General features: G+C 43.0%; 1 protein-coding gene, 1 long non-coding RNA gene and 1 other non-coding gene across 31 annotated transcripts in view; 1 reads left to right on the top strand and 2 right to left on the bottom strand.

Annotated features, from left to right (window-relative positions):
* Positions 1–18048, bottom strand: part of TIA1 (TIA1 cytotoxic granule associated RNA binding protein) — a 41674-nt gene extending 23626 nt beyond the window's left edge. For 21 of the 29 annotated variants that reach the window (XR_011386536.2, XR_011386539.2, XR_011386544.2 and 18 more), the window contains exon 1: positions 17741–18042. Coding sequence is in view for 9 of the 29 variants with exons in the window: in XM_008254286.5 (XP_008252508.1) it covers positions 17741–17766 (26 nt within the window). In the remaining 20 variants the exon portion in view is untranslated. Of the gene's footprint in view, positions 1–16373; positions 16439–17740 lie in introns of all 29 variants that reach the window. The other 8 variants (XM_017340687.4, XM_070068999.2, XM_070068998.2 and 5 more) reach the window with 7 other exon arrangements.
* On the top strand, positions 10606–14465 carry LOC103347660 (uncharacterized). Its single transcript, XR_516238.5, has 3 exons — positions 10606–10772; positions 11137–11207; positions 14240–14465. It is a non-coding gene; the product is annotated as an uncharacterized LOC103347660 (long non-coding RNA).
* A 252-nt stretch (positions 18049–18300) lies between the features above and the next one.
* TRNAG-CCC (transfer RNA glycine (anticodon CCC)) lies at positions 18301–18371 on the bottom strand. The gene has a single exon. It is a non-coding gene; the product is annotated as a tRNA-Gly (tRNA).
* Between the last annotated feature and the right edge of the window lie 5750 nt (positions 18372–24121).

The raw sequence follows: 24121 nt of genomic DNA, 5'->3' as shown, positions 1-24121 counted from the left end.
ATTAGACACTGCTGGTAGAGGGGAAGCTAGTCTGTTCGTATATGCATGTTTGAGTCAAGGGTTTGCAAATTAAAGCATGTTTCTAAATGTCTAGACTTATCTTAGGAAGATATGCTTTTAAAATTCTCCAGTGAATCATTATTAGATGTACAGAATATTTCATAAAATCTATCTTGGGAAGCCCTGCAATTACTTCTACTATTACTGAGAACATTAATTTTCCTTCAATTTTTAATTCATATGACTCCCCTAATACTGTTTAATTTAGGTAGACTTTGCTTATGCAATGAACAAATGTTTGAAAAGTTACATGTGAGTCACATACAAGGTGGTGTGGAGGCTCCCAAAGGGATGGGAAACCTTTCCTTGAACATCCCGATCAGAAGGGTAAAAGGGAATAGAGAGCTTCCAGATAATATGAGTTGTGACTAACAAAATTAACATAAATTATACAAGACCACATGACTGAGATATCTTTATGTAAAGAGTTTACACATAAATTTTCCCAAAATGGGATTCGGAAATGAGATTATGTCTACTATGTTACAGAGTTAGTTTTATATCACTTCTGAAATCAAAGCAGTTTCCCAAGAACTGTTCTCATCCTTCCGCTGGGTAGCCATCAGAGGATCTGAAAGGTATAAACTCGCACCAGAAAAATAAACATCTATCCAAGCCCACTGAGTATGGATTCAATTTCTTCTCTCTACCAAACACATATTGAGTTCTCACTCTGAAGCCACTAGAAGATGGAAAAAGGAGAAGTGCTGGGGTGGGTACCATGGAGCAGTGGTTAAGGCTGCAGTTTGGGACTCTAGCACACCACATCAGAGTGCCTGGTAAGAATCCTGGCACTCCCCTTCCGATCCAGCTTCCTGCTAACGTGCCTAGAAGGCAGAAGCTAATGGCCCAAGTACTTGGGTTCTTGTCTCCCACATGGGAGATGGATTTTGCCTGGAGTAGCCCTAGCTGTTATTGTCACTCTGCCTTTCAAATAAGTAAACCTAAAAAAAAAGGGGAGGGGAGGGGAGGGGAGGAAAAAAAAAGAAAAGAAAAGTGTTGACTCTTCAGGAACAAATAGCATTTAAAGACAAGGTAGGATGATGGCCCCTACAGCCTGCCTGTGACTCTACCTGCCCTCACGTGCACTTGGCAGCACTTACAGATAGAGACGGTACCAACTTACAATGTCCGACTTAGGGGGCTGGTGCTGTGGTGTAGCAGGTAAAGCTGCCACCTGCAGTGCCGGCATCCCATATGAGTGCCAGTTCAAGTCCCGGCTGCTTCCCTTCCAATCCAGCTCTCTGCTATGGTCTGAGAAAGCAGTAGATGGCCCAACTCCTTGGGCCCCTGTACCAATGTGGGAAACCCAGAAGAAGCTCCTGGGACCTGGCTTCAGCATAGCTCTGGCCACTGTGGCCAACTGGGGAGTGAACAAGCGGATGGAAGACCTTTCTCTCTCTGCCTCTCCTTCTCTCTGTGTAACTCTTTCAAATAAATAAATAAATCTTAAAAAAAAAAAAAAAAAGTCAAAAAGTCCCACTTAGGAGTTTGTGACTTTATGGTGGTGGGAAAGGAATATGCACTCAGTAGGAAGGATGCTTTGTGTCTGGACCTCTTCTTGGGTTAGTGATATGCAGTACGATTTTCTCTGGCCGTGCTGAGCAAGGGCAGTGCTGGCGCTCCCAGCTAGCCAGATGATCATGAGGGGAAACAATCGCTATCCGCAGTGTACTTTGGTACCCGGCATTTCGTACACAGGTGTGTACGTCTTCATCCTTGGCGTGATGAAGCATGAGCATGCTTTGGAATTAATTATATGTGTACTTTATGCACGATGGCAATGGTGTTCACTATGTACAGACACGAAACAAAAGGGGAATCAGACACTTCTGGCAACCACACCGTGTTCATGGCCACTAAAAGGCACGAGACTGGGCTGAGAACAGGCAAGGGCCCTCTCCATCAGATCCACCAGCACTTCTCTACCTTTACCGGCTTACAAATGCTCTTTGTACTGAGTAAGCACTTGAACAGAGTTAACTCCACTAAGGGGAAAACTTATACTTGAGCTGGTCCTGGAAAGGCAATTTCAAGTAGAAGGTTCCACATGCCTTTTTTTTTTTTTTTTTTTTTAATTATTAGCTCATTTAGGGGTAGGGAACCTTTTCCTGTCAGAAGTTATTTGGGGGGCCAGTGCTGTGGCTTAGCGGGTAAAGCCACCACCTGGGTGCCAGTTTGAATCCTGGCTGCTCCACTTCTGATCAAGCTCTCTGCTATGGTCTGGGAAAGCAGCAGAAGATGGCCCAAGTCCTTAGGCCCCTGCATCCAGGTCGGGGAACCAGAAGAAGCTTCTGGCTCCTGGCTTCAGATAGGCGCAGCTCTGGCCATTGTGGCCATCTGGGGAGTGAACCAGAGGGTGTAAGACCTCTTTCTCTCTGCCTCTATAACTCTGCTCTTCAAATAAATAAATAAATCTTTTTAAGAAAAATGGTCATTTAGATATTTATAACATCATTCTTGGGGCCAGCGCCATGGCTCACTTGGTTAATCCTCCGCCTGCGGTGCTGGCATCCCATATGGGTGCCGGGTTCCAGTCCCGGTTGCTCCTCTTCTAGTCCAGCTCTCTGCTGTGGCCTGGGAGGGCAGTGGAGGATGGCCCAAGTGCTTGGGCCCCTGCACCCGCATGGGAGACCAGGAAGAAGCACCTGGCTCCCAGCTTCAGTTCGGCACAGTGCCAGCCATGTTGGCCATTTGGGGAGTGAACCAACGGAGGGAGGACCTTTTTCTCTCTTTCTCTCTCTGTCTATAACTCTACCTGTCAAATAAAAACAAACAAAGAAAAAAAAAATCATTCTCAGGCCATACAAAATTATCAACCTAAAAATTAGCCTGCTATAGAGCTACTGAATTTCAGGTCCTGCCTGCAGCTGGCTTCGCAGGAATAGATCAAGTGACAAGGCCTGTAGGCCCTATGTTCTCCACCTCTGCAAGGTGCACCACTGTTAGAGAACTCGGGGGCTTAGCACATAAGCGACAGACTTCCCAAACGACCTTGACTAATATACTCAGGCCCTTTATACTCTTTCCTAGAACCTAAAAAACTCTCCTTTGATGTAGCTGGAAATGCTCTAATGTTCCTATCAAAGAATTCATTTGCAAATAGCTTTGCTGTTTTTAAATTTAATACCAACTGTCAGGAACCCCTGAAGTTTTGAACTCTTTATAACATTTCAGAGTATGATGCACTGATCATGATGGGGTCAGGGCAAAAACAGGGACAGGCAAAGACCTAGGTACCAGGAATAGTTGTGAAGCCTCGCCTGAGAAGTGATACTTTCATCCAGTAGGTCAATAATCATGAATAAAGTATAGCTTTTAGATAGCAGAAGTACAATGTCCACAAACAACTGGCTCCTCCTTTTTTATAAAAATACCTCTGTAATTAAAACTTTCAATGGTTTGTATTTTTAGAATTTTTCTTTTCATGATCCAGAACTGAGTTTGCTAGAACCAGCTTAATGGAGTATTCACCCTTTGCCTTTGTATTTCTTTTTTTCTTCTTTTTGACAGGCAGAGTTAGACAGTGAGAGATATAGAGAGAGAGAGAGAGAGAAAGGTCTTCCTTTTCCGTTGGTTCACCCCCTAAATGGCCACCACAGCCAGCACACTGTGCCAATTCGAAGCCAGGAGCCAGGTGCTTCCTCCTGGCACCCATATGGGACACCGGCACTGCAGGTGGTGGCTTTACCCGCACTTGGGCCATCCTCCACTGCCTTCCCAGGCCACAGCAAAGAGCTGGACTGGAAGAGGAGCAACTGGGACAGAATCTGGCGCCCCAAATGGGACTAGAACCCGGGGTGCCGGCGCCACAGGTGGAGGATTAGCCAAGTGAGCCGCGGCACTGGCCTGTATTTCTTGAATTGTGATAGATCTCTATTGACTTCAGGCTACAGAACTAGCTGAGGTAAGCTCAGGTACGTAAGGATGGATGTCACTAGCTTCTTTTTTGCTTAACCTAGAAATTACTTCAATATATTTATCCTTTACATACACTGCATCATGTTGAAGGTGATTAAACAATTTTATACAAATTAATAGATATAAATCTAAGGACATTCCATTTAAGAGGCATATAAGAAAATGTCACATACTTTTATTGAATTTAAAATGTGTTAATTACTCAATTACCATATTTAACCAATATTCAGAGCAGCTTCTATGTACTAGGAATCATAGGAGATGCCACTAGCTTTTCCCCATGCCTCTGTACTCCAAAATCTATGCTCAAATGATTAAATCTGCCATCAAAACAATATTCATAAGAATGGGTCTTAAGCTCTGAAGGTAGTACCCAAAAATAGTATCCTACATTGGTGGTAGACAAAGAAAGCATTGGGGTTGGCATTGTGGTGTAATGGTTATACTACAGCTGGTGCTTTGGCATCACAAAGGGGTGCTGGTTTGAGTCCCAGCTGCTCTACTTCCAATCCAGCTCCCTGCTAATGTGCCTTGGAAGACAAAGCAAGCATCACTTATCTAATCATATTTAAAATGCACTATAGAGGGGCTGGAGCTGTGGCACAGTGGGTTAATGGCCTGCCCTGGCCGCTGGTTCTAGTCCTGGCTGCTCCACTTCCCATCCAGCTCTCTGCTATGGCCTGGGAAAGCAGTAGAAGATGGCCCAAGTCCTTGGACCCCTGTACCCACGTGGGAGACCTGGAAGAAGCTCCTGGCTCCTGGCTTTGGATCAGTGCAGCTCTAGCCATTGCGGCCATTTGGGGAATGAAACAGTGGATGGAAGACCTCTCTCTCTCTCTCTCTCTCTCTCTATATATATATATATATATATATAACTCTGATTCTCAAATAAATAAATAAATCTTTTTAAAAAATAAATAAAATGCACTAGAGAGGTGCTTTTCTCAAGGTCACTATATAATGAATTTCTATATATGCTTTTGAACTATGGGTTGCCTTGTTTTGATTATTCCAACAGCTAGGGTTGTCCTGTTAACTAACTCAGTACCCTCCATGCTCAGTTTAACTTATTTCTTTTAAAGATTTATTTTTATTTGAAAAAGAGAGAAATCTTCCATCAGCTGGTTCTCTCTCCAAATGACTATCAGCCAGGGCAGGGCCAGGAGAAAGCCAAGAGCCAAGAACTCCATCTGAATGTCCCATGTGGGTGGCAGGATTGCCTTCCCAGGTGCATCAGGAAGCTGGATTGAAAGTAGCATAGCCAGGACTGAAACTGGCACTCCAATATGGGACTGGGTATCACAAACAGCGACTTAACCTTTGGCACCGCAATGCCCGTCCCCTCAGTTCAGCTTTTGACTCTCTCCTTTAAACTCTCCCTGAATCCACCTATATGTTATTTTTTCCTTAATTTACTTAACAGGCAAAGAGGGAGAAAAAGAGTGTGTCCTATCAGCTAGTTCATTCCCCAAATGCTTACAATGGCAGGGGCTGGGCTGGGTGGAAACTGGGAATTCAACCCAGGTCTCAAATGTTGGGGCAGGAACCCAATCACTTGGAGCCATCACCGCGGCATCCTAGGGTCTGAATGAGCAGAAAGCTGGAGTCAGGTATTTGGACATGGGATGCGGGCGCTTTAACTGCTAGGCTTACTGCTCTCTCAGGGCTATTTTTTTTTTTTTTTTAATTTGACAGGTAGAGTTATAGACACTGAGAGAGAGAAAGGTCTTCCTTCCGTTGGTTCACTCCCCAAATGGCCGCCACAGCCGGCGCTGCGCCGATCCGAAGCCAGGAGCCAGGTGCTTCCTCCTGGTCTCCCATGCAGGTGCAGGGACCCAAGCACTTGGGCCATCCTCCACTGCCTTCTCGGACCACAGCAGAGAGCTGGACTGGAAGAGGAGCCACCGGGATCAGAGCCTGGTGCCCATATGGGATGCCGGCGATGCAGGTGGAGAATTAACCAAGTGAGCCATGGTGCCGGCCCCCTCAGGGCTATTTTAAAGTGAATCGGTACTAGCCAAAATACGCTTTACCAGTAATGTTTTTGTGACTTCATAATGTTTTTCTCTCCAGGCTGTGGGGTGATGGAATTGAGGTTTATTTAGATAAAATGCTGTAAGTAGAAGTATAATACCAACAGAAATTTAAATGTTGCATGTTATCAAAGGGATTTCATATCTTAAAAGCATATACTGGCCGGCGCCACGGCTCACTAGGCTAATCCTCCGCCTAGCGGCACCGGCACACCGGGTTCTAGTCCTGGTCGGGGCGCTGGATTCTGTCCCAGTTGCCCCTCTTCCAGGCCAGCTCTCTGCTGTGGCCAGGGAGTGCAGTGGAGGATGGCCCAGGTGCTTGGGCCCTGCACCCCATGGGAGACCAGGAAAAAGCACCTGGCTCCTGGCTCCTGCCATCGGATCAGCGCGGTGCGCCGGCCGCGGCGGCCATTGGAGGGTGAACCAACGGCAAAGGAAGACCTTTCTCTCTGTCTCTCTCTCTCTCTCGCTGTCCACTCTGCCTGTCAAAAAAAATAAATAAATAAAAAAAAAAAGCATATACTACTAAAAAGTGCCTTACAGGAAGATTTTTGCCTGGTTTAGGTAAAATTGTAACAAGAAAAATGTAATAAGCAATATATGAAAATAAACATTAAAAAGCAAAAAATAACAAGATTTATTCAACAGCAATTTAACAATATTAGAGGTTATCACTACACCAAATCTATCTTGTGATTAAGTAATTAAAGGTGAAAATTAAGCATTTATTTTGTCTTTTCAATAGCAACTCAAGAACAATGTAATCTATCGGCTGTGGTAAATGAAGGAAAGTTCTTTACAAAGAATGCTAGTTAATAAGTGTAGAAGAACAGTATTAGATTAACACTGTACAAGCCCTAATGAAATAACTGATTCAGGCAAGGATCACTGATTTATGCTAAAACCATTAGGTGAAAGGTTTGTGTGAAAGAGTACTTATAATAGACCAAAGTTACAGAGATTATTTAACTACTCCAAAAGAAAAAATCATACCTAAAAAATGAGAGCTCTGGGAGGCCAGTGCTGTGGTGCAGCATATTCAACCACCAGTTGCGACGCTGGCATCCCATAGTTGAGTACCAATTTGAGCCCTGGCTGTTCCACTGCTAATCCAGCTTCCTGGTATTGTGCAGATGGTGGCCCAAGTACTTGGGTCCCTGCTAGCAAGTTGTGGGAGACCAAGATGGAGTTTCTGGCTCTTGGCTTCAGCCTGGCCCAGCCGGGGCTGCAGCAGCCATTTGGGGAATGAAGCAGTGGACAGAAGATCTCTGTTACTGCCTTTCAAATTAAACTTTTTTTTTTTTTTTAAGGATTTATTTATTTGAAAGGCAGTTACAGAGGGGGAGAGGAGGGGACAGAGGTCTTCCATCTACAGTTTCACTCTCCAAATGGCTGCAACAGCGGAGCTGCGCTGGTCCAAAGCTGGAAGCCAGGAGCTTCTTCTGGGTCTCCCACATGGGTGCAAGGGCCCAAGGACTTGGGCCATCTTCCGTTGCTTTCCCAGGCGGATTAGCAGAGAGCTGGATGGGAAGTGGGGCAGCTAGGATTTGAACCAGTGCCCATATGGGATTCTGGCACTGCAGGCAGTGGCTTTACCTGATGTTCCACAGAGCTGGCCCCCCAGTGATTAAGCTTTAAGTCAGGAGAAAATAGTTTTTTGTTTTGTTTTTGACAGGCAGAGTGGATAGTGAAAGAGACAGAAAGGTCTTCCTTTTGCCGTTGGTTCACCCTCCAATGGCCGCCACGGCTGGTGTGCTGCGGCCGGCGCACCGCGCTGATCCCATGGCAGGAGCTTCTCCTGGTCTCCATGGGGTGCAGGGCCCAAGCACTTGAGCCATCCTCCACTGCACTCCCTGGCCACAGCAGAGAGCTGGCCTGGAAGAGGGGCAACCGGGACAGAATCCGGCGTCCCGACCAGGACTAGAACCCGGTGTGCTGGCGCCGCTAGGTGGATTAGCCTAGTGAGCCGCGGCGCTGGGCGAGAAAATAGTTTTTTAAATTTTCTTTTCATATGAAAGGCAGAGAGAGAGATATATAAAGAAGCCTTCCATTCACTACTTCACTCCCCAAATCCCCACTACAACCAGACAGGGCCAGGCTGAAGCCAGAAACCTTGAACTCAATTCAGGTCTCCCACATGGGCGGCAGGGATCCAAGTACTTGAGCCATCACCTTCCAGGGTATGCATCAGCAAGGAGGGGCCAGGAGTTAAACCAGACACTGATACAGAACGTGGATATACCTAGCGCAATTTAATCTCTGTGCCACACACCTGCCCCAAACTAAGTCATTTTATAGATGGGCAATGACACATGGTGTGTGTAATACCAATTATAGTATACCAATGAGATGGCCACATCAAAAGTCTAAGATAAATTTAACCAAGATTCAAATTAGATTTGGGGATAGTAGGCATATAAAACAATTATACAGGGGACCAGTGCTGTGGTACAGCTCCAGGTTCCTAGCTTTGGCCCAGCCCAGTCCCGGCCCTTGTGGCCATTTGAGGAGCGAACCAGCAGATGGAAGATATTTGTCTCCTTCTTTGTAACTGCCTTTCAAGTAAATAAAATAATAAATAAAATCCTTAAGAAACAATTACGGGGCCGGTGCTGTGGCACAGGTTAATCTTCCGCCTGTGGCACCAGCATTCCACATGGGCGACAATTCAAGTCCCGGCTGCTCCTCTTCCAATCCAGCTCTCTGCTGTGGCCTGGGAAAGCAGTGGAGGATGGCCCAAGTGTTTGGGCCCCTGCTCCCATGTTGGGGGCCTAGAGGGGGCTCCCGGCTCCTGACTTTGGATCGGTCCAGCTCTGGCCACTGCGGCCATTTGGGGAGTGAACCAGCGAGTGGAAGACCTTTCGCTATGTCTGTAAACTCTCTCTCTCAAAAAATCTTTAAAAAATAGATCTTGAATGAGGAAAATGGCTTTCTCTTGCAGAATGATAATTAACAAATGTTGAAGGAATGAGAGAAAAATCACCAGTAAAATATCAGCAATAACCAGGGGCAAGATCTACCCCTGGAAGCTAAAATTAGCTGATGAAATGTTAGGAGAAACAGTATTTGCATATTCTCTAAAATATTATTGGTTTTAACCAATGAAATGGTGGTTTTACCATATGACCACAAATTCTTTTGATATACCTCCATCCAGTTAGTGTGACTTAATTCTCCTCTCAAGTGTGAGCTAACCTCAGTGATTTGTTTCTAACAAAGTGTACAATGGACAACCAGTGTCCTCGGAAAGTGTCAAGGTCACTAAAGACATCCACTCAAAGCCTGAAGGAGAATAAAGAGATATGGCAACTAAATTCCAATGTTGGAGTAGAAAAGGGATATCAGCGGGGGAACTGGGGATATGAAAGCCTGCAGTTAACAGCATTGTTACCAATGTTAATTTCTCAATTTTTGATACATAGGCCAATGTTTTACACGATGTTAACACTAAGGAAAGCAGGTGCAGATTACGTGAGAGCTCTGTACTATCTTCTCAATTCTTCTGTGTCTATTCTCATCAGACTCTTACATTTGTAAAATATTACCAAGAAGAACAACTGCCACATACACAGGTTTATTCATGCATTTTTATTAAAAATAAATAAAACAGAAGCCCTCAGGATTGCATGTAAGACAAAAATGGCTCTTCTGAAGCTAACTGGGGTACTACTCTGTTGAAGCTAGACAATCTAATGACAAGTGGAGAGTGCTTAGAGCACCTGAATTCTATCCCTCTTTATATAAAACTGTCTCTAAGGTTTCCTGAGAAATGTTTTCTGAGTCACTACCTAGTTTGAAGACAGGCAATAAAAGGCAGTGAGAAAAAAACTACTCTGAAAGAAGCACTAAGGTCTGTGCTGCCTTTACTGGAATTCACTTAACATGATCAGTTGTATGCCCTAAGCTCCAGGAGCAGCTATCAATTAACTATACACAGCTGTTTAGAGAAATGGTCTGAAGAGGAAGTCACATACAAGATTTGCTGGCAAATCTGTGTCTTTATTACAATAAACTACAGGTAACACCGTACGTTTTCTTAATAAAGAAATGACAAGATCTCCTTTTCTTGTCTGTGCAAATATGAGGACTGAATACATTAATCTTTTGTTTTTTACCAGTAAACTGCCAATACCTACCTCAAATTTTAGAAACTTAATGCTATTACTATTTGTTTATTTGCTAAATAAACACTGTAATTTGAAACAGAAAGCCCAAATTTGAAATCTGCAGCCCCTTTTTAGACCCAAGATATTTTCATGAAAACAAAAAAACCCACAAAAGTTTCTTAAAGTTTGTAGAATACTTTATAGTTCACCCTTATTTACATAGACAAATGCTTCTTGCATTTTCACATACTTTATCACATTTTTTTGTTTCTGAAGCCAAAGGATTTCCTATTAACAGTATGAATTTCAGTTGTATGTGTAGTGGATTATTTTTTTCTTTTTGGCTACCAAACACCTCCTTTGCTATTTTTAGAGAAATCGTCACCCGAGGGCAAAGCCTGACTCCCTACAGGATCTGAAAACACCAATTATGGTTTTGTGTCCTCCCTTGCAGCAAGAGCAAGTGCATGTGATGCAGCTAGGCCAGTTAGATACCTTAACACAGAAACTGTGCACAGGCCTTAAAGAAGCAGAGACTGAAAAGAATCCATTTTGGTAATAAATCACAGCAGTGGAGTCCCATGTCCAGTGCTAGTGGAAGCTGTGTTATTTGCTTGTCAGTGGACAGAAGAGCAGTACTCCTCCTGGGATGGTCTGTGGCTTGATTATTACCAAGGAACTAATAGCTGCCTCTCTTTCCCGAACATTTTCTAAAGCAAGTTCTGTGCCCTTCCTGCAAATTTGGGGAGTATCTAATACATTTTTAAATTTATTTGATCCATAAACTAGTCAGCTACTTTGTTATTTGCTTTTAAAATACTGACTGATACAAAAATTTGTACCTGAGCAGGTGCAAGCCAATGTCTCTTTCACAATGTCTGCTAGACTGCAAAGTAAAAGTGTAAAGCTTTCTTACAGATCTTGTTTTCCAAAATTGTTGTTGAACATTAAAATGTGTCTTTTTAGCTGTCCCATAAACTTAAGAGTATGGATTTAAGTATCTCATGTATTTACAGAATCAACTCTGAGATCACTTCTCAATCCTGTGCAGAAGTGGAAAGACAGCAGAAGAGAATTAACTGTTTAGGTAATGAACTGAAATACATTCTTGGGCAAGTGGATAAATATGAATATGCACTATATGTTAGCTAATAATGCTGTAGAAATATAATCTCCTTAATGTGAAAAAATATCTTATTATGTAACGTCCTTGTTCTTTTTCAAGATTTATTTTATTTATTTGAAAGACAGAGTTTTACAGAGAGAGGTACTGACAGAGAGAAGTCTTCCACCCACTGGTTCACTCCCCAGATGGCTGCAACGGCTGGAGATGCACCGATCCGAAGCCAGGAGCCAGAAGCTTCTTCCGGGTCTCCCACGTGGGTGCAGGGGCCCAAGGACTTGGGCCATCTTCTCCTGCTTTCCCAGGCCCTAGCAGAGAGCTGGATTGGAAGAGGAGCAGCTGAGACTAGAAAATGGGATGCCGGCATTTCAGGCCAGGGCTTTAACCCGCTGCGCCACAGCACCGGCCCCAATGTCCTTGTTCTTAATGGTAGAGTATTTAAGTCCAAAGTGTCATATCTTCAACCAACTCTCTCAAATGGTTTAGAAAAAAAACACATAAATATGGCAATTTTGGGTAAATATTAGCAATCGGCAATTTCACATGAAAGGTCTGTAAGTCTCCAGTGTTTTATTTTTGTTAGTATTCTGAAGGTTTTTAGCTTTTTGAAATGAATGAGAAGTGAGGCTCAATGGAAAAAGTCATCAAAATTACTACGTGAAAATTCTGTCAGGAATAAGACTTTGTGTAAATGCATTACACATGTTTGAAGCTAACATCAAATATTTCCGTAAGTGGAATCCAGGACTGGCATTGTGATACAGCGGGTTAAAGCCACAGTTTGAGACGCCAGCATCCCACATCAGAGTGGGGGCCGGAGTCTGGTTGCTCTGCTTCTGACCCAGTTTCCTGCTAATGCGTCTGGGAAAGCAGCTGAAGATGGCTTAAATATTTGGACCCCTGCTACCCAAATAGAGGAAATATGGCTGCAACCAGAGACAAAGAAAGAGAAGCAGACCCCTCCTCCCAACACAGACCTTGAAAAGTGGCTGCTCACAACTAACCAGTGAAGCAACTGCCCACTGTTACCTTGTCTAGGGAGGGAAGAAGTCCTAAGCTCTGCTTCTGTAAGCTCCAGCCATACATCTGTCCTAATAAATCTACCTCCCACCTCAGATTTCTGTAACACCCATGTGGGAGACCAAGACAGAGTTCCTGGTTCCTGGCTTTGGCCCAGCCCAGCCCAGCCTCAGCTGTTGTGGCCGTTTGGGGAGTGAACTAGGGGACTTAAGATCCCTCTCTCTTTCTGCCTTTCAAATAAATAAATCTTAAAAGAAAAACCAAAGCTTCAAAAATCAATCAACAAGCTTTAAAAAAAAAAAGTAGGGGCCAGTGCTCTGGCCTAGCGGGTAAAGTCGCCGCCTGCAGTTCTGGCATCCCAAGTGGGCGCTGGTTCGAGTCTGGCTGCTCCACTTCCAATTCAGCTCTCTGCAATGGCAGGGGAAAGCAGAAGATGGCCCACGTCCTTCAGCCCTTGTACCTGTGTGGGATACCCTGTTATTTTGTTTATGGAGAAGTTCCTGGCTTCAGATCAGCACAGCTCCAGCCATTGTGGCCAATTGGGGAGTGAGCCAGTGGATGGAAGACCTCTCTCTCTCTGCCTCTCTGTGGCTTTCAAAAAAAAAAAGGTTGATCCAAAACACTTAGGTGTTCCTTTTTATTAATACACCTCTAGAAAATTAACCTACAAATAAAACTTAAAAAGCAGAATTTAGCAACGAGGCCCCTCTGAAGATTTTAGTAAAAAAGTATAAATAAGGGCCAGTGCCGTGGCTCACTTGGTTAATCCTCTGCCTGCAGTGCCAGCATCCCATGTAGGTGCCAGGTTCTAGTCCCCGTTGCTCCTCTTCTAGTCCAGCTCTCTGTTGTGGCCCAGGAGGGCAGTGGAGGATGGCCCAAGTGCTTGGGCCCCTGCACCCGCATGGGAGACCAGGGGGAAGCACCTGGCTCCTGGCTTTGGATCGGCACAGCGCACCAGCCGTAGCGGCCATTTGGGGGGTAAACTGGCAGAGGGAGGACCTTTCTCACTGTCTAACTCTTCCTGTCAAATTAAAAAAAAAAAAAAGCATTAAAAAAAAGCACAAATAAGTAGGTTTTTACCACTGATAAATTCCCTAAGAATGGAGATTTTTATTTTTAATCATATCAGTATTTACTGTCTAGAATACTGCCTGGAACTGTTACGAGATTCTTGTTACCGGTGCTGTGGCATAGTGGGTAAAGCCACCACCTACAGTGTCAGAATCCCAGATGGGTGCTGGTTTAAGTCCCAGCTGCTCTACTTCCGATCCAGATCCCTGCTAATGCACTAGTGCTTGGGCCCCTGTACCCCTGTGGGAGACCCAAAAGAAGCTCCTGGCTCCTGGCTTTGTTGCAGCCATTTTGGGAGTGTACCAGTGGATGGAAGACCTACCTCTCTCTGTCTGTCTTTGCCTCTCTGTAACTCTGCCTTTCAAATAAATAAATAAATCTTAAAAAAAAAAAAAAAAGATAACTTATTATAGTCTCTCAGAATGATTTGCTAGGCAATAACCTCTTTTTACCTCACTTCTTCTAGTTCGGGGTAAAAGGTTATGTTTTACTGATTAAGAAATTATGTAGAATAGTGACACAGGATACAACACATCAGCACCTCAACCTTACTCCCTTAGGTACTTCACAACTGTCTGCTTTTCACAAATAATCTGTTGCACTGATAGCTGGAACTGCCTATTAGCTAGTACCTCCTTCACTTGGAGATCAAAACAAACCCTTGAACAGATCTGTGTTTGCAGATGGCTTGAGGGATATACATACTTTCAGGACTATTTAAATTTTTTCTTATATTTTGCAACAAACTTATTATTAGATGACTGATAATGCATATTTGTAAATAAACTCACTTACTGTTGATGTGTCATTCTCACATCAAATCCAATTCACTGGGACTACTGCCTGCAACACTGGCATTCTATATCCCAGCAATTTGAGTCCTGGCTACTCTACCTCTATTTCAGCTCCCTGCTAGAGTACTGAGGAAAGCAGTGGAAGATGGCCCTAATCTTTGGGACCCTGCACCCACAGGCGAGACTTGCAAGGAGTTCCAGGCTCCTGGCTTCATCCTGACCCAGTCCTGGGCCACTGTGGTCATCTGGGGAGTAAGCCAACGGATGGAAGATCTATTTCTTTCTCTCTCTAACTCTGCCTTTCAAGTAAATAAATCTTTAGGAGGAAAAAAAAAAATCCAGTGCACTGCAGTTACTGTTAATATTTTCAAAACATACTCAGAATCCAACCACCTCTCACTTCCACCGTTACTCCTTTGTAACAAGCCATCATCATTGTATGTTTTACCTGGTCTGGATTTCTGACTACTTATTTCTGCCATTGTAAAGGTTAAAACAGATTATATCAGTCCTCTGCCTAAAACCCTCTTACGGCTTCCATTCCCACTCAGAAAGACCCAGCCTTCACAATGAATGCCCTGTATAATCCGGTATATTCTGCCCACCCTTCATGGCTCCCTTGCCCCCCTCATCTCTTGCTTCTCTCCTATTCACTCTCCTCAGGTTATCTGAGAAGTGTCTCCCCAGAATCCCTAGCACTTTCTAGAGTGCCTCTCCTTCAGTTTTCTATTCAAATGTCACTTACCTCTTGTCTTACCACTCCCTATAAACTAGTACCCACCCCATCCACCTTACTTACCCTGCCTTAACATTTATCCATGTCACTCATTCAGCACTAACACAATTACTAATATAAGTGCTGTTAAATAAATGTTAAGATTTGTTACATTTACTGTTGTACCCCCCGCTCCCAGAAAAGTGACAGCCATGTGGTAAGCTCTTAAGTATTACTGAATGAATATATTTCTAGCATTCTTAAATAATTGAGTATTACACGATTCTTAAATATCTGACTTTAGTTTATCCTAACCTCAACCTAACCTTTGATAAGAGTCAACAAGCACATTTAACTCAACACAAAAGGGATGCTATTACACAAAGATTACAAGGCCACACAAAGGATGCTAAGGTGCTGGGATTTGAGAGAATTAACGTCCATCAATTCACTTCTTCTGCACCAGCAATGTATTTCTAATCAAGTGTGTACCTTTTAAATCACAAACTCAAAGTCTGTAAAGTGACCAAGGCCAATGCAGATTTACTGTATACATTTTTATTATGAAAAACTTCAAATTTATACATGAGTAGAGAATAGCAGTATGTACACATTACCCATCCACTCCCTACATATGTTTGAACTTCTAAATTGTATGTTGGATACTCTTCAAAACAGTTTTGCAGTATAAACTTGAAGACTTTTTTTGTCTTGCAATGTTTCCAAAGTACTGCTGACAAGAAACTGAATACTGGCAACCTCCAACTCAACAAGGTGACACTAAGATTCAGACTCTCTTTTATTCTCAAGAATGAGTAAAATCTTGATTTATTCCTTAAAACGGTACCGGTTTTTGGGACAAATTTATTTACTTACCATGTACCAGACACTGTACTAAGAACATATTAAAGTGCTAACTTCCAGGGTTGTGAAAGCAAGCATTTTACATTAAATGTAAAAATCCTGCTGGGAAATCTTTGGGAAGAGTGAGCATTTGGATTTGTGGGAGGTAGAAGCAAAAGAGTGGTTAACAAGACATTTCAGAGCAGGGCTACTTCGGAGGAAAAGATTCTTGGAAGGGATGTTCTACTGAGGACTACAAGGCACACTTAGAAACATCAACAGCTGAAAGTTGAGGACAGCAGAAATCTAAGATAAAGAACAAAAAGATACATGATCTTGGGCGGGCTACTCAAACTCAAAGGTTAGTTTTTCCGCAGCTACTAAGTGAAAACACTTCAAGAGTCTTGAAGAGGGTTAATGAGCATGTAAAGCACTCAACACAGAGCCTGGTATATAGTAAGCAGCCAATAACTGCCTGTGAATAAAACTCCACTGTTTCTCCTGCAATGGGTTCCTTCCTTGTCCCCAGGCTAGCACTATGCAACTACCTGTTTCTATAGACTGGCCTGAGACAGCTGAAGTTGTCTTCATTATTTGATAGCCCCAAATCAAAAATACTAAAAAGTTCCCACATATTTTTGGCAGTTACTGAAATTAAAAAATTTCAAAGTAATGAAAGATTCTTACCATTTGAAGGCATTAGTAAGGAACAATGTTTAACCCAATAAGCTGCTGACTCTCTTTAGTTCTACCTAAGAGGCAAGTGGAGAAAAAAGGTTTTCACACCGAAGGAGGCTAATAATTTTTGGGAGCAGTACTCTACAGATACAATCTTTCAAAAACAAAGGCCATGTCCTGTTGCATCCTATAAGAAGATACATGCTTTAGAATAACTTGAATATCCAGACAGCTAGAAAAACAATCTAAAATTGCATGATTAATGCATTGGGCTCTCAAACTGGCAGTTTCTGAAGAATGAAAAAAGCTAGTCAAGAACCCACTGAAAAGTAACTATGAGATGATACACAGCAATGTTTCTCTACAGTAACATTTTAACTATATGAATCCAATAATATCACTGTAGACCTCAGATATACACAGTAAAATGTATTTTAAACAAACCAAAACCCCCACTGAGCTTTTTTTTTTTTTTTTTAAGAGAAATGCAACAAAGGCAGGATCACTCTTCCAATAGTGCTTAGAAAAACAAAGAGGCAGGGGGAGGGGGAGGGCTATAAGACAAATAGCCCAAACTCAGGTCCTGTAACACTAATTCTAGAAATCCCCGGACCTGACTATTCATTAACTGTTGCTTCACAAAAAACCGCCCGTTCTCTCCGCCACATGTCAATGCCAGCAGGAGCAGGCGACGGTGGAAACGAGTTAATCCACTCCCTGGGGCCGGGGAGGGGGGGTCCATTTTTAAAAAAGCAGTTTCAAAATCCTTGGGGCGTCCAGTTCGGCTTTTTGGTCGGGGGTGCTACGGAAGGAAAGCCAGCGAGTGGTTAACGACGGAGATTTGGCTTTTGTCCAGTTGGCAACCGCCAGAATAAAGTTTACTTCACTAAAAAGGAACACGAGCAGCCGCGAGAATAAAAGATCCTATCAACGAGAACGTGAAAGGCAGAGTTTCGGGCGGAGGACCAAAGTAAAATCAGAGAGGACTGTAAAGATAGAGAATCATCAAGAAACAGAAACAGGACGGGGCGGGAAAAAGAGAAGGAAGAGAACGAGTCGAAAGGGAGGTCTGCCGAGTTCGAAGAAGGGGTTTGAATGAAAAAGTCTCTGCTCCAGGTCTGAGCCGGCGAGGGGCCGTGCCCCGCGGCGGTGCAGTTCAGACCCAGCGGCTCACTCGCAGGGCTGACCCCTCGCCCTCCGCATCGTCCGCTCACAGCCCGGGTCTCCGTCCTAAGCAGCCAGGTGTGCGCTAAGGAGACGGAAAGCGCGATCTCGCGGCGGCCACGGAGAACAATAGGCGGGGCAGCGGCGCGGGGCCGAGGCCTCCTTCCGGGACGACCACCATCCCGCCTCCCTCATCGCTGCCCCAGACTCACAGAGTCTTGGGCATCTCGTCCTCCATGGCTGCTGCTGTCGCGGCGGCGCCTCCAGGTCCAGCTCCCTGCCCTTTACTACCTCCCAACTCCTTTGGGCAGCTATGGCTGCGGAATAGCAGGGTTTCTTCGTGGACTAGAGGTTACTCCGCCTCCTCCCGTGGCGGCGACTACACTCGACCGCCTGGCCCAGCGCGAACAATGAAGCCCCGATACAAGATGGCGGCCAGCCGGGAGCCCTGGGGCCGCCAGCGGAGTGACCCCGGCCGCGCAGGCGCAGAGTAACTTTGCATGCTCAACCTCCCGGCTGCAAGGCTATCCCTCCTTCCATAGGTTCACTTGTTGCGCAGCCGCTCTTCCACTGACTCGAGGCATGCCGCGGACTGCGCAGTGGCAAGGGTTAAGGGAGCTTGCCTAAACTTTTGTCTGCCGTCTCGCTCCTAAGGTTTTAATAGTGAATTCTAATGAAATAGAAACTTACAGAGAAGGTAAATGACCGCAATATTTCCATCAGCAGGATTCGTCATGACTGTTCAATCGACTCATTGAGAGCAAAATATCTGTGCGCCGCCCGGGAATCGAACCCGGGTCGCAAGAATGGGAATCTTGCATGATACCACTACACCAGCGGCGCTGTTGGAAGAAAGGCTCACAAGAAACTCTTATGAGAAAATTTAAGCAGCTGTTCTCTCCGACGCCAGGATGGATTTTATATTCATTTACTCCTAGAAAATGAAAATTTGACAGTGTATGATCTTCTACTTTTCAGCGATACAAGAAACTATCCTTTTTTCATCCCAATACAGTTGAATACATGTTTCTACTTTTTAAGCGCAGAAAAAGCTCAATTAATTTTTTTTACTTAAAAGGAAGAATTTAGTTAAGAAGTGTTTGCCTTGTTAGAGCTAAAATCAAATTTTTGAGAGCCAGAAAAATATTTCCAGGTAAAGGGTATTTCTTTATATTTGCATTTCTTTGGTATAATCAATGTACCTTGAAAAACATTTTAAGAAACAGTTGTTGAATGCAAACAGGTCACAATAATCTTAAAAGTAAATGAAAATACATAAGCTTCAGTCCTCTTTTAGGAACTAGAAAATTTAGGGCTCTAAAATGTGGTTCAGTGTACTCATTGTGCATTTCACATTGCATTTTATAAGTTACAAGAAATATTATTTTCAAAACAAAGGAGAATTTACACATCCGAAAAGAGGGAATTTACAAATTCCTCTTCAAAGTAGTGATACATTTTGGATTTCTATTTTTGGAAATTATCTTTAGTCTTTGAATATTTCAATTTATATTATATTATATTATATTATATTATATTATATTATATTATATTCAAAGATATGAAATATTCATCTCTTGAACATGAATAAGACACATTTTAATAATTAAGGGTATTTTTAACACCTACTTGAGATACTCATTTAAGTTTTAATTCACAGTTTACTCACAGAGGTGTTCACCCATCACCACAATTAATTTCCAAAAAGGAAACCCTTACTAATTAGCCGTTGCTGCCTTTTTCCCATTCCATGCCACTCCCCGTCTCATCTTTCTATTCGCATAGATTTGCCCATTTTGACATTTCCTGGAATCACACAGGTGACTGGTTTCTTTCACTTAGCATTATGCTTTCATGGTTCATCCATGGAGCACATATCAGTTCTTCATTTCATTGCCCAACAAAATTTCTCTGTATGGATATTGCACAAGTACTTCTTTGGTACAGTATTTTTTTAAGTTACCAAAGTAATATATATGCTCACTCTGACAAGTGAAACAATATAGATACATAAGGAAAATGTTAAAATTCCCTTCATTCTTCCCCTTTTGTAAACTTTCATATATTGTTTGATATGCATAGAGAGGCACATGTATGTAAGTACTTGGGATTTTCAGTTACTTAGAAAATAATGCCAGAGGTAATACTTTGTAACTTGCTTCTCTCACTTAAACTTAGCATATTTTCCAATTCAACAAATACAGATTTAATTGTTTTTCAGTAGTTGCATAACAGTCTGTATACTAGGTGGCATGGTAGATATTAGACTAGTATGTGACAGAGATTAAAGAAAATGGGAATTTTTGTGTGGTTGAATGAGGGGGAAAAAAAAAGGAAAAGTAGAAGCACACCTGGGAAGCTAGCCATTGCCCTCTTTGGACAACCTAGTTAGGTGGGTTCCAGTCCTCTCCAGGGGCACCTTAGTGGAATCTTGCTCTCTGGGGACCAATAACACTGTGCTAATGAAGTTCTGGGAGGAATTTCACAAATCCTGCCACACCTAGAAAGCCCTCGGCCCAGGATGATCCCAGAAGAGGGGAGTGGAGGAGAAACGGTGAGCCTATACCCATGTCCATAAAATCTCCAGTCTGAATCCAGGCAGGGCCCCAGTTCTCTGCGGAGATGCCTGCCTAGCAGGGGCATTGCGTTCATTAAACGTGGCTAGCAGCTCACTGCTACTCCCTGTCTCCCTCTGAAGTTCTTTTTTTTGCATGAAGACAAGGACTTCTGATCAGCCGTCTCCAGTAACACACAGAATAAATTACATTTATTTGATGGTAAAGTGAACAAGCAAATCACCATACATGGTATTGATGGACATGTAGGGTACTCTACTCCCCCCCATCTACAAACAACGTTACAGTAGCATCCTGGTACAAATATAAATTGATTGCCAAACCTGGAGTCACTGAATTAAATGGTGTGTACATAATCTTCATAGATAAAGGTTGTAGCCATTCACGTCTCCACTAGCAAGCTTTGAAAGTCCGTTCTTAAGACCTCCCCGTCCCACCCCACTTTTCTCTGCACTAAGATATTGTATTTTACTAATTTTTGCCAATATGATAAATGAAAAATAGTATATCCTTGTTTTGGTTCGCATTTACCTAAACTGCTACTGGGGTGGAGCTCTCTCTCTCTCTCTCTCTCTCTATATATATATATATATATGTACATGCATATATATATTATATGTATATAATTTTTAAACCATTGACACTTCTTTCATCTTTGACAAATTGCCTATTCATACATTTGTCTGTATTTATATTGAATTGTTCACTTCCCATCAATCTGTAGAACTCTTAGAATATTTGTGATAATGATCACAACCCTTTTGTCCTAATGGCAGCATTTTTCTCATGCATTATTTTTTGTTTTTACTTTTAAAATTTTATTCCTTGCCACCTGAAAAAGTTTAGGCTTTTTTTCCCTCCAGTGAAAGCCTCATTTACAGTCATTTGAGCCTTATGAAATTTACCTGTAAGTTTCTGTATCTTTCTTAATATGAATACAAATATTTAGAGAGAATTTGGGAATTCAGAAAATTAATATGAGTAGAAATAAATGTTGCCCTAAAATTGTATACCCTAGAGGTAACTTTTTAAATTTTTATTTAATGAATGCATTTTTACATAGATACAACTTAAAGAATATAGTGGTTCTTTCCCTCATACTCCCCCCACAGCTCCCATCCCACCTCCCTCTTACGCTCCCATCTCCTTCTTCATTATGGTTCATTTTTAGCATGACTTTATATACAGAGGACCAATTCCATGCTTATTATAGACTTCAACAATTTGCATCCACGCACACACACAACATATAGAATACAGTTTGAGGAGAGAATTTGCAGTCGATTCTCATATAATTCATTAGGGACAGAGGTCCTACCTGGGGAGCAAGTGCACAGTGACTACTGTTGTTCCTTTAACAATTAACACTCTTTTTTTATGACGGCAGTGATCATCTGAGGCTCTTGCCATGGGCTGCCAAGGCTATGGAAGCCTTTTGTGACCATAGACTCCATCAGTATTTGGACAGGGCCATAAGCAAAGCGGATGTTCTCACCTCCCTTCAGAGAAGAGTGTCTCTTCTTTGATGACCCTCCCTTTCCTCTGAGGTCTCACAGAGATCCTCAGTGTAGGATATTTTTTTCTGTCAGAGTCTTGGCTTTCCTTGCCTGAAATGCTCTCACAGGCCTTTCAGCCCGACCAGGAAGCCTTAAGGGTTGTTTCTGAGGTCAGAGTGTTATTTACTGCGAATGTCATTCTAGGAGCGTGCTGTATGGACTGCGTCCCATGTTGATCCTTCCTTCCTTTTTAATTCCATTATTTTTACTGGATACTTGATGTTATTTATATATTTAAACTTAGACTGATCTATCTGTTGCCTTTAACATTTAATATGATCATTTTAATAGTGAAGATCGCGTCTATACCACCGATTCTTATGGGTTTGGAGCCCCATGACCAGTTCTTAGGCTGTACCCTGAGAGGTAAGTCTGTATGACTGTAGGAAGAACTAGACTGTTTTACAGTTATAGACTACCTCCTCCATCTCTTATTCCCCCTCTTATTTTTAACTGGGATCTTTTTCCAATTGCCTTAAATTACATATAATTAACTTTGTGTTACATAGAGATTTCAACATATAGTATGAAGAAGAGAAATGAGAGAGAAAGAAGAAAACAGAGAAAAAAAACAACAAAACAAAACAAAAAGATATACACAGTAAAAAGTAACAATAGTAAACTGTCCCTCTACAATCAGGTCAAGGACTCTTGAAGACATTGATTCTAAAAGTGACAATTTTGCTTCTATAGCTTTCATTTTAGGTGTGCTAATAATTCTCCCCAATCAGGGAGCACATATGATGTTTGTCTCCTTGGGACTGGGTTATTTCACTAAGTATGAGGTTTTCCAGCTTGCTCCATTTTGTTGCAGAGGACTGGATTTCATCTTTTTTTTTTTTTTTTTTTACTGCCATGTAGTATCCCATAGTGTACATATCCCACAATTTCTTTATTCAGTCTTCAATTGATAGACATTTAGGTTGCTTCTGTTAGGTAGGAAGTCAGTTATGAGCTTATGTGTGTGTGACATAAAGGCCTAAAGAGAAGACATCTATGTCCAGCATATGCATCTGCAGACAATGTTTCAGGGGCAGCCCGGTATTCACATCCTGCCCTGCCCCCTTCTACCTGATAACCGGCCAGGTGGAGGTCCCCGCCCCTTCTGCCTGACAAATCTTCCACAATCTCCCAGATGCAGCCCAGTATCTGCATTCAAACACCCTGCTCCGGATCCCCATTCTCTAGGGGGTCCTGTTCACCCTTCCTCTGAACCCAGGATGGCACAAGCTAGGCTTCCTCCTGTCTGATACCTTCAAGGAAAAACTCAGACAGGAGCTTCTTAATATTTACAGCCATAAAATCCTTTGTTTCAGGAGGAGGTGTGTGAAGACAAAGACCCACCTCCTTAAAAACCCCTGGCCTCAACCAGACTGCACGCTCAGCCCTCTGCCTCTATGCTGAGTTGCCCGCCTGGTCTAGCCAGGTGTCATCTCTCCACCCAACCATGTAACCTCGTTCCTTCCCCCCTCCAAGTCCGAGCGACTGGGCACCCTCCCAGGTCCTGTCTGGAGAGGTGCCCATCCATCCTTATGGATGTCCCTTCCCTAATAACCTTGCTATTTTACCTTCCACTACTCTCTGTCTCACGCCTGAATTCTTTCTTGCCCGGAAGACAAGAACCCTGCAATTTCTCCAGTAACACTTCCATATCTTAGCTATTGTGAATTGAGCTGCAATAAACATGGAGGTGCAGATAGTTCTTTTGTTTACTGATTTCATTTCCTTTGGGTAAAATCCCAGTAGTGGGATGGCTGGGTCATATGGTAGGTCTATATTCATATTTTTGAGGTGTCTCCATACTGTTTTCCACAGTGGCTTTACTAGTTTACATTCCCACCCACAGTGGGTTAGGGTGCCCTTTTCCCCACATCCTCTCCAGCATTTGTTGTTTGTTGATTTCTGTATGAGGGCCACTCTTACTGGGGTGAGGTCAAACCTCATTGTGGTTTTGATTTGCATTTCCCTGATGGCTAGAGATTCTGAGCCTTAGAGATAACTTACATTTTATGTATTTCCTTCCTTCCTTTTTTTTTTTTTAATATGATTTATTTATTTATTTACTTGAAAGGCAGAGCGAAAGCGAGATTGAGAACAAGAGCAAAAGAGCTAGAGACTGAGAGAGAGAGTTTGTCATGTGCTGCTTCATCCCCCAAATAGCTGCAAGGGCTTGGGCTGGGCCAGGCTGAAGCCAGGAGCCAGGAACTCCATCCAGGTCTCCCACGTGGGTGGCAGGGACCCAAGTGCTTGGGCCATCTTCTGCTGCTTTCCCAGCAGCATTAACAGGGAAGTGGCCTGAAGGCAGAACAGCTGGGACTAGAACTGGGGCTCTGATATGGGGTGCCAGCATCCCAATAGGTGTCTTAACTCACTGTGCCACCATGCCGGCCCCTTTATATTTTCCCTTCTTGTGTTCAATTCATGCATTCAAGTACCTTATTATCTGCTTCCTTCACTATGA

The sequence above is a fragment of the Oryctolagus cuniculus genome, chromosome 2 (genome assembly GCF_051225735.1).
Source record: "Oryctolagus cuniculus isolate XC-2025 breed Fujian yellow rabbit chromosome 2, ASM5122573v1, whole genome shotgun sequence".
Lineage (NCBI taxonomy): Eukaryota > Metazoa > Chordata > Mammalia > Lagomorpha > Leporidae > Oryctolagus > Oryctolagus cuniculus.
This window is presented reverse-complemented; position numbering and strand designations above follow the sequence as displayed.